Raw genomic sequence first — 17,131 nt, 5'->3', positions numbered from 1 at the left:
GGGGACTCTGAATTTATTTCGATGACCTGGGATTCTTCAACGCACACCCAATGCACTGTATGTGGATGTTTTTTGCATTTCACCCCAATCGAAATGCGGCCCCCGTGGTCGGGATTCGATCCTGCACCTTCGCGCTTAGATCTGAAGTTTCAGCTAAATTAATTAATCTCACCCTTATCATAGAAACAAGGTTTATTTCAGTTTGGTTAGGGACTAATCGTTTCACTTAACACAGATTCGAACACATACTTTCTATATGCATAACTGCCAGAGAATCAAACTAAAGTTTGAGTGTGATGATGCTCAACCCAGGGCGGGGACTAGAGTGATCATCTTCATAAAATCACAGTGAGCATGGCATTACTGTGGCAATGTGAACTGATGAGTGGTGACGAAATTATTCATGACTCGGAGTGAAATACAGTAGAACCTCATTGGTACGTTCCTGTTACGTACGATTTTCCAGCGCCAATTTTTGCGATCGAGAACAAAACAATGACCCAATACAGCCACGTTTATTTTTTATTGGTTGGTATGTTCCCGGGAAACACAATTTTTCAGTACCAACTTTCAGTACATCACCAAACTGTGATCATATGGCCCATTTTCCGGCCACCAGATCTCATGTAAACAAAAGGCACGAGGCGCACACCATTGAGAACAGTAGCCACCCGCCATATCAGCTTCCGAGCAATACTCGCCCACCCGTCTCACATGAAAACATCGGCGTGCACTCAGTTTCTTATGCCAGTACCAACGAATCTCCTCCTGGGTCATCGCACCCCGCATTCACAGCTATCCTAACCTAACCTAACCTACTGTGATAAGTATTCTCACCTATCTATTTTACAGTGCATGAAGCATAGTGCCGTTGATAGCATACTGTGCGCTTTTAGTAGGCGATAATCCAAACGTGCTGCCATTCCCTGCTACAGGTGGTGCAATGTGGGCACCATGTTTCACTTCAACGGCACCCGACGTTACCCAACAGCTCGATCTCGTCTCGGTTTCCCGTCGCCCTCTCAAAACACCACGCAACAGGAAAACAACAAAATGCATCTTGGGCTGCCAGAGCACCACCAGCTCGACGCGCACCAGTGTGTTGTGCTGCAACAATCCGCACGACGCTTTGCATTACGTAAATGTCAACCAGAGGCGAGTCTGTCAAATTTCTTTAGTTACTTCAGATCATACGTTTTTCTGGTTAGTACGGTTTTTCTCTCATTTTTTTTTCCCATAACGTATGAACGAGGTTCTACTGTATATATATATCATAAATGACAAGGTATGCACAGTGAACTACCATATTTGCACAATTGTACCATTCTCTCGTTATGCACAGTTATATTACTGCCCAAATATCCAAGAAAATAACTTGGTGCCGATTCTACCATGCACATCAAGTAATGAAACCTGAGCCGATGCTTACCATGTTGAAACAATATTATGGAACATACAAAGGCACATAGACACACAAACAGCTGAATCTTAGCAACTCGTCAATGACACCTTCTTTTCGCAGTCTACAGACCATAGAAGCATTATGACAAGCGTACAGCAAACTGGAAAATTGAGGCCGTAAACCAAGGCATAAAATAAAACAATGTCCATTTTATGGCAATGCCAAGAACCTTGCAGTGAGATTTTTTTTAGTAATAATCGGTTTTGTTTTCGATTTAGAGTAGAATCAGTTACAATTGTAGCGTGCATACAAATTTGCATGCACTTTTTTTAGTCAAAAAAGGTATGCATTAGAATCATGCAAATATGGTATATCTTTTTGGATGAAACCTACCAGTAGTTATCCCAAAACAGTGTACCTGTTAGGTGTTTTAATTCATGAAAGGTAAAGTCAACTTTACTGTACCAAATATATGGTTCGAGCAAAAAAAAAAAAATGCATATAGCACCTTCATACCGGGTGCAAATCTAACACCGTTATAATTAAGCCACACCCAAAGTAAAAAATGTCTTCTTTATATCAGACATTCATTATAAGCATGTTGTGATAGCAATTATATGGAAACTCTAGGTGCATTTGTGCTGTTGGTGCTGCCGCAACAGTCGTGCTGTCACGATGTCGATGGCACATGCGTGGCCAATGCTTGCAAGGTTAGAAGGTCTCCAGAGAGTCGCAACTTGTATGGCTGCAAGAACAACGAAGTGAGGCGGACGAACTGCCGAATTCCGCTCAACTGGTTCTACAGCAGAGCCAGGGCCACATTCTGCCTTTCAATGCTGGTATCAGCACAGTGCACACACAAATTAGTGTTTCTGCTAGGCCCCTGTGTGCATACCATTATACTGTACTACGTACACTGGTCTAAGCAGAACAGACCAGAAAACTTCCAAGCTAAAAATATCTATTCCTCTCATTTGGGACTGACCAATGACAGTGGTTTTCTGTCAATTTCATCTCATGCCCCATCGAGGTGCGACATCTGTGACACTGCTGTTGACATTCCTCATTGCACCAATGTTGCAAGACACCAGCATCTGCGAAGGGCGCTGTTCCTGCTGCACAGGAGCAGTTGTCTTGCGTTCTGTGTAGTGCCAACATATTGCCTCCATATATGTATTGTTTGAAAACTGTATGAGGACCTCAAGCACAACATTGAACTTTGCCATCATTTTCAATGCTTTGCCTTCACTTCATTTAACAATTTGTTATATGCATTTTTACTATATTGAGGTTTGGCTGTAGCAGAGATATGCATCCTGTTCTAATCTGTGTTGTATGGTGTCTCGTAATGTAATGTCAGGCTACTACATGCAGTGCACAAGAAGAAGAACTGTATTAAAAGAATGGTCCGGCAGTTTTTGTTGTGGTGGGCTCAGGTGGCGGCTCGAAGTCCTTGGACTCAGGCAGCATCTTTGGCTTGCTGGACGGCCTAGAATTGGTTTTCCAACTTCAAATGGCAGCAACGCCAATAGACAAGGTCCCCGGCAGCCTCTGCAGCTGGGGCGTCATCGAGAAAAAGCAAGCTCGAGGCTTCCTGTACCTGGTAACGGCCGCGGTTATGGATGCGTCGCGAACGTAGGTGGTTTCAGTATTGTTGTTGTTGGCACGTCCCCAGAGCATGTGTCACAGCGTTGCTCTCTGTCCGCACGCTTTACACACATCAGTTGGGTATAAACCAGGTTAGCAGTGATGTAAGACAGCGGGGCTAGGGTAGGTGTGTGTTTGGAGCAAGTGTAAGGTTACGGCCTCGTTCCTGTTTAATTTATTGTGCAGTGGCGGGAATGTGCATCTTTCGAGTCTGTATTGTTGGGTGAGGTCTCCGAGCGTGGTAAGGTGATCGCCCCATGCCCATTGTAATTCTTGTTGCTGCATTTCTGTCGTAGTGTCTCGACCTGGTAGATCCGATGCCCCACTCCCAGGGGTGGAGGTGGCGGTCACATAATCTGCGGCGGCTCGACGTGTGAGACCTTGAGCCATGTTGTGGGCCACCTCATTGCCCGCGAGCGGGACATCGGTGTGTGCCAGGTTCCAGAGGAGGAAGACCGTAGAATTTTGGGGTGGCAAGGGTGATGTCGAGTTGCCTTCGTCACAAATTTGAAGTATGTGGGCCGCTTCTCATGAGACGCGGCCGCGCGCGAAGGTGCGGTCCAGGATTACTTGCGAGGAACGGGCCTCAAGTGCTCGGCTACCAAGTCCGAACTTTTAATCGATAAATCCACAAGCAGAGGTCATCAAACCCTGCGCAATGAGGAACGGGAATACTCCAAAATATGCATTATATTGGCAGTGTATAAGCTTACTTTCATTTAAAGCCAGCAGGAAGCAGTGGAAGGTAAACAGGGCAAATTACCATAAATGAGTGGCAAATGTTACAAACCAACTGCTGATAAGTAAACACAAGTCAAAGACGGAATAGAGAGAATTTTAGCACACGGTGACAATAGAACAATCACTTTTTTTCCCAGTTTCATCATGTTCCATTCTTAACATGAAATACCTTATAATTGAAAAAAAAAGAAAAAAGATTCATGCAGTCTGATTAGCTGACCCTGCATAGTCACACAGTGTTCGTACCTCCAGTCAAATTCATCCGCTTTCTGCTGTATAGGCCCATTGCTGACGGCTCCCGGTGGAGGCCCTCCATTAGAGTTTTTCCTCTTGGCAGGAGAGCCTTCCTCGGCAGTGGCGTTACCGCTGTCATCAAGAATACAGTTGGGCAGTCGTGACAGCACCTCTAGGGCAAGTGGCGGGCAGCCCGCCCGGAAGTGTGCATGGCTTGTCGTGAAGAACAGCCGCCGCTCCAATGGCGTAATGGTGTCGCTGCTGGTTGTACCTCCTGGCGTCAGTGTCTTGGCCATTGTGCTGCCAGGCTTGAAGCCTGACAGCAGCACTGCACGGCCTTGCTTGCGACGCATGCTCATAGACTTGGCCAGGTTGCGCCGCACCACCAACGGGTGCGTGCGCAGATAGAGGTAGAAGTTGAATACTCCGGGATCAGCTGCATGATCCAATACAGTGCTCTTCTGTAACCCCATTCCTGTTTAGAGCAAGCTCAGCTTGTCAGCCAAGTTCAGCTAAAGATTACTTCACATAAGTGATCTGGCCTGAACATTAATCACACGTGTTTTTCAATGTCTCAAACAAGTAGGGCTCACCTTACTTCTCCTGTGTTGACCATAGGTGGAACCACATCTTATCGCCATCTACCAAAATGGCTGCTAATCTTGGTGTGGGGTGTGCTTCCATTTAGCACAGCACACTGCCTATGCTATAACTAGTACTGGGATGAGCTTCATACACAAGGAATTCCACATTCAGTCACTATTTCAGCACGGTCATTGCTTGGCATAATATGGGCACATCGGCACTGTGCTAATGTTATAGTAGCTAAAATACGCTTTGGGCTGTAACTGCTTCAAGCTGCAAATGATGAGGAATGCATTACAGCCAGGATTTCAACGCCGGAATTGTGCCGTGCACAAAAGCCCACAAAAACCACCATGAGTTTGCTGTCCTACACGGAGTCGTGCACTCACCAGTGTCATCAGCTCCAGCAGGACCTGAGAGAGAAGCTCTGTCACCAGCATTTGCAGACTGCTCAGCTGTGCTGCTAGATAGATGCTGTGTCTCCTGGTGTATCCTATGGTGTTCTTGCCCCACACGTGTCTGAAGCAGTGTGGTGAGCGATTCCTCATAATGCTGCAACAGCCACAATGCCATGGAGCGCAGGAATGGATCTGGGTGGGCCAGCTCCATGGATGCACCTCCCACACCCTCAGGCTGGCCCAACACCTCGGCATCAAGCAGCCGCCGTAGGTGCTCGGGAACAGAGTCAAGGTCGCCCTCATAGAGGCGAACCACCACCATGGCCAGCTGAAGGTCCTCCAACTTGCTCAGGCACACCTGTCAATCAGTGGAAGCAGTAACTATGGTCAATTCATTGTTTAGAGGTTCCTGTGCTTTGAGTTGTTGATCATCGTAGCAGCACCTGTCCACCTCTGTCGACCTCCCAGGGTCATATACTTGATCTCTCTTTCAGTGGTACTTTCATTTTCACATAACATTATCACGATGCCTAGCTGCAGTTACAAGTGTTCTATAATGGTGGTCATATTTCTACTCTGTTAGTGGGCAACTTTCCATGGCAATGAAGGAAAAGTTGCGGAGGCAAAGTGCACACAAGAGTGCTTCTAAAAAAATGTCTGACATTCTCATCTGTGGCTTAACTTGGGAAAGAGAAAACATAACTACCTCATTTCCAACAGCAAAATAAGACAAAATACACCACTGAGTGTTAAATTTGAGTTATTTTTCTGCTGTTCCCTTCCCATTTGGGCACATGCAAAACTGTCCCACGTAGAAGCTATGCTGATTCAGTATCTGTTCTAAGAAACTTACCGCGCTGTCAAACTCTGCAAAAATACTTGGCTCAGTTACACACATGCAGACGCTTCACCCCTGTAGCTTTCTTTTCAATGCCACGGGAAGTTGTCCGCGAGTACACTCACACACAGTCAATGCATTCAACATATTACTACCTAAAAAATAATGCTGCTGAAGGGTGTGTTCACCAACAATTACTTTTTGTTATGCCACTTCCAATGGTCTAGCCGTCAATGTAGATAGAAAGCAATGTTTCCAAAGCGACTGACATCAGCAGTCTGGTGATTGTCACTAGCTCGTTAGTAAGACATAACGAACTTACTCAGATGTGAAGATTGCATTTCATGAAAGAAATTTTGCTCCCTTTGTACCATACTGCTAAAGTTAGGTGGATGAAGCAAAGGTTCTTTTTATTATGAAATTGGCTCTGCTTTTCAGATTTCTGATGAATTTGTTTGAAATCAACAAATTTCCAGCCAGCATTTTGTTCAAGCATCAGTAGTACATTGTCCTAAATTTATCCTATGGAAGCTTGTGTTAATTTCCCTGTAAAAAAATTATGATAATAATAGGCTTGTGCGAATATAATTTTTTTTATTCCTAGAGAAGTTGAAGCGAAAAATAATTAGTGCTGAATGAAACGAACAGTTAGAATAGTTGTGGAATTTGTAGAAAACCTTGACATAACAGACAGATGTTATCAAATCTAAAGAAGTTGGTCCTTCACATGCCAAAAAAGAAACAGGTTCTACTCTGGTGTCAGCTGATTTTCAAAGTGCCGTTCTTAAAATATTTTCATGCAAAGAAGCAATTTCAACATTTCTTACAACTCCGGCAGCACATAACATTTTTATAAAAGCTCTTGCTGACTTTTCTTCATCCCACTTAAAATTTTGTCATGGTCGAGGCTGTTGAAGCATTTTGCGTTTGTCTGACGTGCATCCTCGCAATTCTGTGAAGTGCGACCTTGATTGCGCAAGGACAGAGTTAATGCTCTGGGGTGAAAATTAGGATTCATGCTTTCCGTCTACACGTGATTAATGTGTTCTCTTCTGCAAGTGCAAGGCCGAAAAAATTTACCAATTCAACAGTTAAGTTGGGGTGTGCATTATATGCGAATTTTGAATTGAGATGCGGCTTTGCAGCAGTGTGAATTTCGCCTCGTGTTATGGTTCCACGGCAGCCTGTCCCGCACTGCCGTGAAACCACCTTTGGGGCAATGTTTGCCATCAGCGTCGGCAAAGAGGTGGTGAACAGAGCAGCTGGCATAAGATAACAATGTGGACGATTCATGCATCCGCGATAGGATACTTTTTTTAAAAAGAATCGGCCATTGTATGCAGTTATTTCCATGGATTATAGGCTTCTCTTCTTTTTTCTTCTTTCCAGAGCGGAGAGCGGCTTATACACAGAGAAATATGTATGTACATTTGTTCATTTCAACTATTTCAAGAACTTCAAATACTGAAATTCAAGCCATCTAGAATATTGAATAACATAATATTCAATAGAATATTTGCACAGGCCTAGATAATAATAACAAAGCAAATATAAAGTAACTTCATAACTTTCTTTAGTGGTATCAAGAAGTCAAGTTACCTGCACGGCATCCTTCACAGCATTGGCCAGGAGGAAGAAAGCTGCAGCGTACTCAAACTGCTGTTTCCCAAGTAGCACATAGGCATTCTTGAGTGCTGCTTTTCTCCAACGGTCTTGAGAAAAGTCGTTTTGGAAGAAGTCAGACATTCGCTTGTCATTCACACTCCTGCAACAACACAATGAGCAGGAGAATCTATAAAGTGCGACAGACATCAGGATCTTAGAGCCGGCTGTCTCCACAAGGAGACAAAAACTCAAACGTGATCTCTGCCGAGTACATATGTTACATACCTGAACAATGCAGCCAAGACTGTTTTCTTTTTCATGGCCATATAGTAAAGAGCAGCATCCAAGGGGTTCTGGTTAGCCTGGAAGGAACTTTTGGCCAGCTGAAATGGAAAGTAATAATGCACAATGCCAGCCTCCTCTAAGTACAGCAGCAGCCCTCCTGCTTGCTGACGAAGCTGATAATTTACTGAACCAATCTATTGACAGGGTTTAACATTTCAAAGCAACGTCTGGGCCTTGAAACAATAAGCGGGGGAGTTCAAATAGATTTTGATCACAAGAATAATGCTCAAAGCACAAGAATGCCATGCTCAAAGGCCATGTAAAACCTATAAGATCTTCTGTACTAATATTTACTGTATACTTTCCTGTATTCAAATATTTGCAATAAAACCTTCAAAAAAAAAAAAGACCTAAAAGCAAATCCTTTTTCCAAGACTGCAAATCCATTTACCTACCTTCCCTTACCTACACTGGTTTATTGCCTAGCAGCTGTTCAACATGGGGACCTGCTATGGATGTGGATACAGTTGGGCATGGAAGTCACATTCTCTCACTTTCAAGGGCTGGCAGGACTGCACTGGACAGCGCAAAAGAGACACAGTGTTCTACAGAGTTGCCATCCCTATCTTAGGCTGCCCCTGTCTCACCATCCCTATCTCAGAGCAGATACCCCTTCACGGGGCTATGGCCGGCACCTCTGAAATAGTTTGGTTTGCAGCACAAGTTTTATACAGGCATACACAGTGTGCCCAATTATTGTAACAACAGCTCAACCATCTACTTTTTCAAGTCTGACCTCTCCAGAATGCTTTATCACAGCTGAATACCTGTCATCATTTGCCCATATGAATTCATAAAATCAGCAAAACATGAAGCACTCTTCCAAGTTGCCAGCCTTTCCTGGTTGTGTGTGTGCTCTATGGAAATGCTAGAAAAAATTTTACCGACAATTATGATACTCCTTAATGCAAGTTTAGAGCGCAGCTGTTTAGGTGTTTTAAATTCGCGATATATACATTGTGGCAAAGAATTTGATTCTGAACAACAGGGTGCTCTCGGCGATGGCGCTGAGCCTCTGCTCGGGCAGCTCATTTAGCAGCAGCAGCAGACGAAGCATTTTCACTGGTTGCGTCGCTCAGTGTTCAGAAAGAAAGTGTGAACATGGGAAAGTGTGGCTTGCGTGGAGCTCATCTTTTCGCCATACCCTCCTACACTTTCCGCCCCATGGTTCTGCTGCAGACTACTCTCCAATTTCCTCCTTTCACCTCTATGCTCTCGTTGCTTTTTTAATCTCCCACTATGTGCCGCGTTCGCTCTCATCTTTCGCCGTGCTCGTTTGCTTGGTTACGCTGAGGAACAACGCCAAGGCACGCCGCCGCTTGCCACAGGGATGGCCGCCTAAGAGCTGCATTCTAAAATTTTTGGTTTCCCATCAGGAAAACACTGATGCAGCTACAGCCACCAGGAATCGAACTCCCAACTTTGTGCTCAGGTGCAGAACACCATAACCACTGTGCTACTGCTGCAGGTGAAAGAACCGGCGAAATGTAAGCAAGACTGATAAGCATTTCTCCTGCTAGCACCTCTGGATCTCTTCTGGCTGCTTTTTTCTAGTAGCCATCTCTTGCAATGTCACTTTTGTGCATTGCAGCAGCAGATGACAAATGGGCCAGCAAAGCAAGGCAACTTACCTTCTCGATGATGCGTCTTAGCAGCTGGTTGGAGCGGATCCACCAACCGATGCCAAGCTCCCTAAGCTCGGCCCAACGAAAAGTGGGCTTCTGTAGGGTGGGGATGAGCTGCACGAGCTCCTCTTGAGTCTCCGAGTGGAAAGCCCAGACCAGGTAGTGAGGCCCCAGGCCTTGGCGCTGCAGCTGCGCCCTCTGTGCCAATGGCAGGCACCGCAGCAGGTACGTGTGGTGACGCACCGCCAGGAAGTAGCGAAGCCCACAGTCATCCAGGGAGTCTGCACAAGTTGGGAGCGAGAAGAGTAAAGGGAACCAAGGGGCTCAATTTTTTGTTACATCCACATGAAGCCAACAAGCAAAGAAGCCAAGGAAAGCATAGGGGAAAATTAACTGTTCTTTTTAATTGAAATGTACAGATACTAGTAGAGGAAAGATAAATGAAGACGGACAAAAAAGGCAACTTGCAGTCGGTACGAGCCGGACCCACATCTTCCACATCGTGTGTGTGATGCTCTGCCATTGAGCTACGGCGGTGGCCATCCTCCCATACACCTTTATGTTTGTGCACTAGGTTCTAGTCCTGAAAGTGTTAGCCAGTGCGTTCACCCTTTCTAACATTTGAACCGCATGCACCATATAGTATGAGAGCTTAGGAACAGACAACAAGCCAATAAACACTTGTATGCATCATGGCATTGAGGCTACAAGTTGTAAAGTTGCATAGCGGTGGGTTGGTTCGTATTAAACGACATATTTCAGTAGCCAACTTGGAGAAGATTCTTGCTGCTCTGCACAAGCAAGGGATATATTTCCATTGTAAACTTGGTGCAATACTGCATACTAAGATGGGAGGTTTGGAGCAACGTTCACAAAAAAAAATTGGCTATATGTTGCACCGAATCAACAAAATTAACTTTGAATCAAAATGCAAAATCTGACAATGCACAGCAATTCAACAGCAAGGGTTTGTATCGTACAGTGTGGTATCATTTCTGCACCTTTTAAGTCTACAGCCTTAAAATGTTTTCATCATCTTCATCGTCACAAATGAAGTCAAAACAACTTTTGACATTCGAGCTTTTAGTGCAGCGAGATTGGAATTGCACTAAGGAGACATATAACACAAAGGCAACATCCAACACGTGGGTTTGCACACTGATTGCTGCATGTGCCATATTTAATGAGCTTAAGTGTCACAATATGCCAGTACAACTTGACAATGCAGGTGGCACCAATCAAGGATGTTGCCTCTACATGTAGAAGACATGCTCATTTAAACTGCCTTCATGCAGCAACAGCTAGTTTTTTATTATTCTAAGCTCTCATGAAAACGAAAAACTTAGAAGAATAAGTAAATGGTTCTCATAGCCTTAAACACAGAAAAGTGAAGTTGCAACAACAGCAACCGAGTAGACTACATGCAGTAACAAATATACAGCAACAGCTAGTTTTTTATTATTCTATGCTATCATGAAAACGAAAAGCTTAGAAGAAGTAAATGGTTCTCATTGCCTTAAATACAGAAAAGTGAAGTTGCAACAACAGCAACCGAGTGGACTACAACACTACCAACATGGTGAACACTTTTCAAGCAGTCACATAAGCCCCACCTGATGTGTTCTTAAACATTAAAATTAATTGAATTCTAGGATTTTACATGGAAAAACCACTATATGATTATGAGGCATGCCGTAGCGGGAGACTCTGGATTAATTTTGACCACCTGGGGTCCTTTAACATGCACCTAATGCACGATACATGGGTGCCTTAGCTTCTCGTCCTAATCAAAATGTGGCCGCCGTGGCCGGGATTTGATGCCGTGCCCTCAGGTTTAGCCGCACAACACCAAAGCCACTACGCAACCACGGCGGGTGACATTGAAAATGAAAAAGAAGGAAATGGAGAAATTTTCCTGTTCCTCATAAAACTTACAATTATAAACTAGTTATTATTATGGAGCACCATGGTCACCCCCCCCCCCCCCCCCCGCCCACACACACACACACAAAAAAAAAAGGAGGGGGAGGAGGAAAGCTTACCTGGAGTAGCCTGGATAGTCATTTCGTAGTTCTGTCTGGTGACGTTGTCCTTGGGTGCCGCTGCAAGGTGGATATAAATGGGTTATTTTTATTACTCATACCTGAAGGAAAAGCCAGCAATCAAGAGCATCTTTCAGTTAGTGCCTATTGTGTAATTAACATGCCACAACACAATGAGATAACTGTTATGCAATACTACTAAATAACTTCAATTGTGTAAATTGTGCTGAGAGCAAGAGGGTGCTTTTTGGATTTTGTCAGGTTCATCTGAAAATGCAAAGCCCTAAGCATGGCTATCAAACCTTCCAGTCCAACACCTACAAATGTAAAAGGCACCCATGTTTAACTTGAATTGACTTGATTTATTGGGTTCTACATATCGAAGTGCTCAGGTTAAATCTAGACAGCGCAAATACTTATCTAACCATTTTGCATTCAGAAACGGAGATACTTTCACAAAGAGGGCTTATCACCCCTAGCTTCATAGGATGGGAGTTGCATGCACTCTTCTTTTACATGCCACAAAGTAGACCTCACAGGGGACTGAATATCCAGTTAAAGCAATAGATTCCTTGCACAACCCTGAGCTGAACCCCCAGATCCTATTAGCTGTGAACACACAATATGTGCAGCAAAAGAAAAAATATATTTTGACCGACTTATCAACATAATCTAAAGCAACAGCCCATCGTTTATGAGAGCTTGACAAAGCAGAATTGTGGAAAGAGCTTACTGTGCACAATTTCACTGTCAAGACGGTCAGCCAGTGTGCCATGGAAAGAAGCCAGCGTATCAGCAAGTGCCAAAAGATGCATCTGGTCTACACTGGATAGGCCAGGCAGATGACAGTGTGTCAGCAGCTGAGTCAGCAGGCGAGCCTGTAGGGTTAATGAACCGCGTCTTGCTAAATGAAAATCACAAACTTCACATTTGTTTCACTCAATTTCACATTTCACTCAAATTCAATGTTAGGTAATATTTTCTTATATCTTTTGCTGGTTACAAAGGCTCAAGGTATGTGCATACATTGTTGGTGAACAAAATTACTTTGCTAAAGTGAAAAAAAAAAATTGTGTGCAATGAAACTAAGACCAGAAAATGAATAAAACTGCTATACCACACATTTCGTTAAACTGAGGCTCATTATATCAGGGTGTGACTGTACAAAGGAAAGAAAAAAGAATCAAGTCAGACAGGTTCGACAGTTACCACGGACAGACATAATGGCCTATGTAAATCAAGTTATTGATTTACATAGTGAATCATAGTGAGAATCATAGTGAGAATCAGTGAAGTTGTGTTTACAATAAACCAAAAAATTAAACAACTCAGTCAATGTACTTCTCAGTTGTGCATTGTTGCAGTCAAGCAGAGATGAAGTCCCTAACCTGGCGCATTCCAAAGTAGTTGGGGTCTTTATCAGCAGCTGACTTGTGTCGTTCTCGTGTCTTTTTGGCCTTAGGCTGGGCATCCTCCTGGAGGATGTCATCCAGAGTTTCCTCCTTTTTGGGAAGAGTCTCAAACAAGGCACTGTAGTCTGCCTGCAAGCAAAAGGAAGTGGACAAAACAGAGGTGCTATTAGTAAAATGTAGTCAATCCCGAGCAATCTGGCATCTATTAAACAAACTTCTCCTTTAATATGACCATATTCGAAAGTCCTGAATAGTGTTCATGTATTCTGTGGAAAACAAAAAAGGCTTCTTGTTTCCTATATGAAATGTCAAACACTGAATGATCAAAATTAGAGTGGATTGCCAGTCATCAGGTTACAAGCAAAACTGGTCCTGCCAAGAGTGCTCTCAAACCACCAGCAATCAAACTTTGCAGAACTGCAGTTTCACATCACAGTGCAACACTGTTTATACATGCATCGCCATGGTGAGTCGCTGCCTGATAAAACTTAGGTATTCTGGGATAAAGCATGTCAGGGTTCATACAGAGCGTCTGACTCAAAATTCAAAGACAATTCAAGGATTTCAAAGATGCCAAAGGCCAAAATTCAAGGAAAGGGAAACAAAACTTATTTGTAGACATACACTGAAAAATAGTGAAATCTCCTTCTTCTGAGCTGCAATTTCTAGTAACTAAGCACTGCTGAGTTGGACCACAATTCAAGCTATTAAGGCCACTTTCCTAAGTTGACATTCCCATTGGAAAGATGTCAATCATCTTCTGGCATGACGGATGGTATAGTGTCCTACTTCAGCCAAAGATACTTGTCGTGCTAAAGCCAAATGGCTGAAACTTACTTCCCGCCAGGCATTTCAAGAGCCTATGGCTCAAGAATGGAGCTATAATGGCTGTGGTGTGAGCTAGCAAAACAACAAACTAGTATCACAGCCTGGTCGCTTGATCTGGGCTTTGTCTAGTTCCACGGTGATAACAATGATTCAAACAAGCCTCTCGCTGGTCATTGTGTGACACTCTCAAAAGTAAATATCTAGGATTCTAGGATCTAGGACACATAATTTTGCTGCAGAAGTCCATCAACTTTCAGCTGGGCCAGGTCAGCAACGCTGGCCGGATGCCAGTATGTCTAACGGTGCAGCAGGAATTCTGCCTGCAGCTCCAGGCAAGTTTTTGTGTGGTCAAGTGGAAATGAGAAGACACAGGTTACCATAATGTTGTCCATGATAGAGAGTCGCAAGCTTTCACCGTATGTGGTGTTCAAACGGATGACCCTACCAAAACGAGACAAGTTTTTAAAAAATGTTGTCCGGTGTCAAGAAAAAGTGTTGACGGATGAAACACTGATGCTTGATTGGATAACGTCTGCATGATGTCAGCAACCTAAAGCACTGCTGGGGTTCCCATCACTACTTGTCCTGCGTGCTTTATTGTTATTTCTTTATTTCCACCAAAAAGTTCACTTCTCGTCCCCAAAGTATTGTTGAACCTTATAGCCATCGTGGCTAGTGCTTGGTCTACTTAGCAAAATGCATATTGACACGTGTACTTGTTTATCTTTATTGGGTGACCATGTTTCATTGCCTAACAAATGTTATCGCACAGCGCAGGACATGCCTGCATGTATCGGAAGTTTCTCGAAAGTTATTGATGGCTCTATCCACTGCCTGTTGTCACCGAACCTTGTGTAATCTCATTTCATGTATGCGTGTCATGAATGGTGCAGAACTTTCTGGAAGGCACACGGACACCAGTGATTACTCTGGAACCTTCGATGACTGATGTATAAAAACTGACACGGTTGACCCGCTGATAAGATTTCGACGATTGCCTACCGTGCTCATCGCTATTGCTGTGCTTTGAGTGTAACTTGCTTTTGTGGGCACAAGTTTGCCCAATAAAAAGTTAGTTCCGTCAATCACAGTTTTACAGCTGTATTATTCACCGTCACTACTACGTGACAATATTCTTCATTTGCAGCAACATAAACACGGCACACACAAATTTGATAAAAATGGTAAAATATACATTAAAAGAAGAAACACAAGCAGCTTTTAATTCAGAAAAATAGTTATTCACATATTTAATAAGAACCGCTTTAAGTGCTTGCAAAAAGTGATTAGTTTTAACATTATTCCAAGTAGAATTCTAAATTAGGCCCCATTAAATTCAAGTAATCTCTTTCCATAAACATTTTTACAAGCAGGCAAGCAGCCTTCTTACTTACACAAAATAAATATAGTTAACAATGCTGTCACTGTCACCTGGTTGACTGACTCAGTGAAGTGACTGCTGCGTGAGTCCAGCACCAAGCTGACCATCCCAGCTGCAGCTGCTTGATTTGTGCGTAAATAAACTGTTCAAAGACCGCACCAAGTGCTGCTATAAGGAGTGCATGAGGTTGGGAGAGCCTAAAGCGGCTCCTACCGGAGGACTAAAATGAGCCTTCCCAGCAATGTTCCAGTCATGGGTCGCCGACACTTGGGTCTGCATTACTGAAGACCTCATCCATAGCGCATTAAACAAGTGTACAACATCGAATACACATGACCGCACTGGAGACGAGTTCCTATGGGCTCTCAGAGGAAAGTGCAATTTGTGACAATGACTAAAGTGTGAAGTACAATGAAAATAAATGCTTTCAGTGAGCTTTTTCCTAAGACTATATGCAGATGAAAACTTTTTTCACTATTTTTGCTGACCCAAATTGCACTTCAGGCTTAGGAGGGCGCAAATAATCAAAACTTTCAAATAACGAATCGAACAGTTTCCTATTTGATTCGCTCTTCAAATCTAATAGTCACTATTCGTAAATATAAATATTTTTTTCAAACATAAATCAAACATAAAACTGGAGCAAAAGAACAATAATTTTCACCCCTGCGGGCAAACATACGCATAAAGCTTGAGAACTTACGTAGTACAACAGGTTATGTCACTGGGATCGTTCGCACTCTCTGAAAAGTCCTGTGTATGCCGAACAAATTGCTTAATCGTTCGCTCCATTTGTGCATATTGACAAATAATGCTTGATAATGCACAACGTAACGACAGAAAGTTGCTAAGATTATGAATACTAGGAGGATGTGAATACCACTTTACATCAATTGTGATAATGGCTGCTCATTCTTTAAAAACTATTAAAAAAGTATGCGATATTTGATTCGATTCACTTCTGACACTATTCGATGTGGATTCGATTTGGTCTCAAAAATTGCTATTCGCACACACCTACTCTGACTATATGCGGATTCGTGTTGTATGCAAGTTTTAACGGTATTCCTTTCCAAATTGGCCAAGTCACTTAGAAACAAATTGTTCTTTTTTAAGGCAGAGCAAAAATACTGAGCTAGACAATATTCATATAAAAAAATGAACCCTGATTGTTTGTTAACTACATCTGACAATGTAAACTATCCATCTAACCTTCATGGTGTTTGAATGAATGAAGCAGCAGCAAAGTCATCATCACTCTCTATTGTCATACGGATTCATTCACAGAAAAATCATTCCTATTGTGATAAGGCCTTTGTGCATGAATGTGGTGATGGTGAAGCAGCACCTTGCAGCACGAAGAAAACAAACATTTCGGATAAACGCTGCAGGAGCTGCTGCTCAGCCATACTGCTTGATGACCGTGTGCATTTTGCACGAGTACACTCTCCTTTCTACATATGCGTAAGCCCCATCACACTATAAATACAATTAACACCACTCACAGGCCCCCTTAATGCATTACAACAGCTGTAGGCCATGAATACACTTTGTTTTAACCTCTGAAGAGCGCAAGACAGACCACACTCACCTGGTTCTCCTTAGCACCTGGCTGACCAGCGTCTGCACCTGTGCCACTCGGCGAAGCATCCTTGCGCCCACCAGCTGCACCTGGTTCCAGCTGCTTGTCGGCTGCCAACAGTGCATACAGTGGTAATGGCGGGATGGACTGGATCTCCACATAGTCCAGCTGCAGTTCTTCAGGGACTATGTTGCCAGCCTCCCTAGGGCTGTGTGCTGCCGATCCGGCCGCAGGTGCTGCCAGAGAAAGCGTTCTCGAGCGAGACCAGCCTCGTACTCCTTCATCGCCTCCTTCTTCTTCAGCTGCTCCTTCAGAAGCCATCTCCGCCGCATTGCCCCCTGCAACGACACCTCCTGGGGCCTGCACACCAGAATAGGCAAACATTACCATAACTAAATTCTAACAAAAAATGCAATGGATTCATGAAGATTTTAAATTCGAATGTAGCGAGTTACCAAGCCAAGAT

General features: G+C 43.6%; 1 protein-coding gene across 10 annotated transcripts in view; it reads right to left on the bottom strand.

Annotated features, from left to right (window-relative positions):
* Positions 1-17,131, bottom strand: part of Rbcn-3A (rabconnectin-3 alpha) — a 175,434-nt gene that overhangs the window by 69,687 nt on the left and 88,616 nt on the right. For all 10 annotated transcript variants that reach the window (XM_065444752.2, XM_065444823.1, XM_065444293.1 and 7 more), the window contains 9 exons: positions 16,675-17,025; positions 12,851-13,003; positions 12,196-12,340; positions 11,463-11,522; positions 9,427-9,701; positions 7,736-7,833; positions 7,445-7,610; positions 4,999-5,365; positions 4,037-4,460 (listed from right to left, as the gene is read on the bottom strand). In XM_065444752.2, coding sequence (XP_065300824.1) covers positions 4,037-4,460; positions 4,999-5,365; positions 7,445-7,610; positions 7,736-7,833; positions 9,427-9,701; positions 11,463-11,522; positions 12,196-12,340; positions 12,851-13,003; positions 16,675-17,025 — 2,039 coding nt within the window. The remainder of the gene's footprint in view (positions 1-4,036; positions 4,461-4,998; positions 5,366-7,444; positions 7,611-7,735; positions 7,834-9,426; positions 9,702-11,462; positions 11,523-12,195; positions 12,341-12,850; positions 13,004-16,674; positions 17,026-17,131) is intronic.

Source organism: Dermacentor albipictus, chromosome 1, assembly GCF_038994185.2.
Source record: "Dermacentor albipictus isolate Rhodes 1998 colony chromosome 1, USDA_Dalb.pri_finalv2, whole genome shotgun sequence".
NCBI lineage: Eukaryota > Metazoa > Arthropoda > Arachnida > Ixodida > Ixodidae > Dermacentor > Dermacentor albipictus.
Note: the sequence above shows the minus strand (reverse complement) of the source record. Positions and strands in the feature narration are given on the sequence as shown.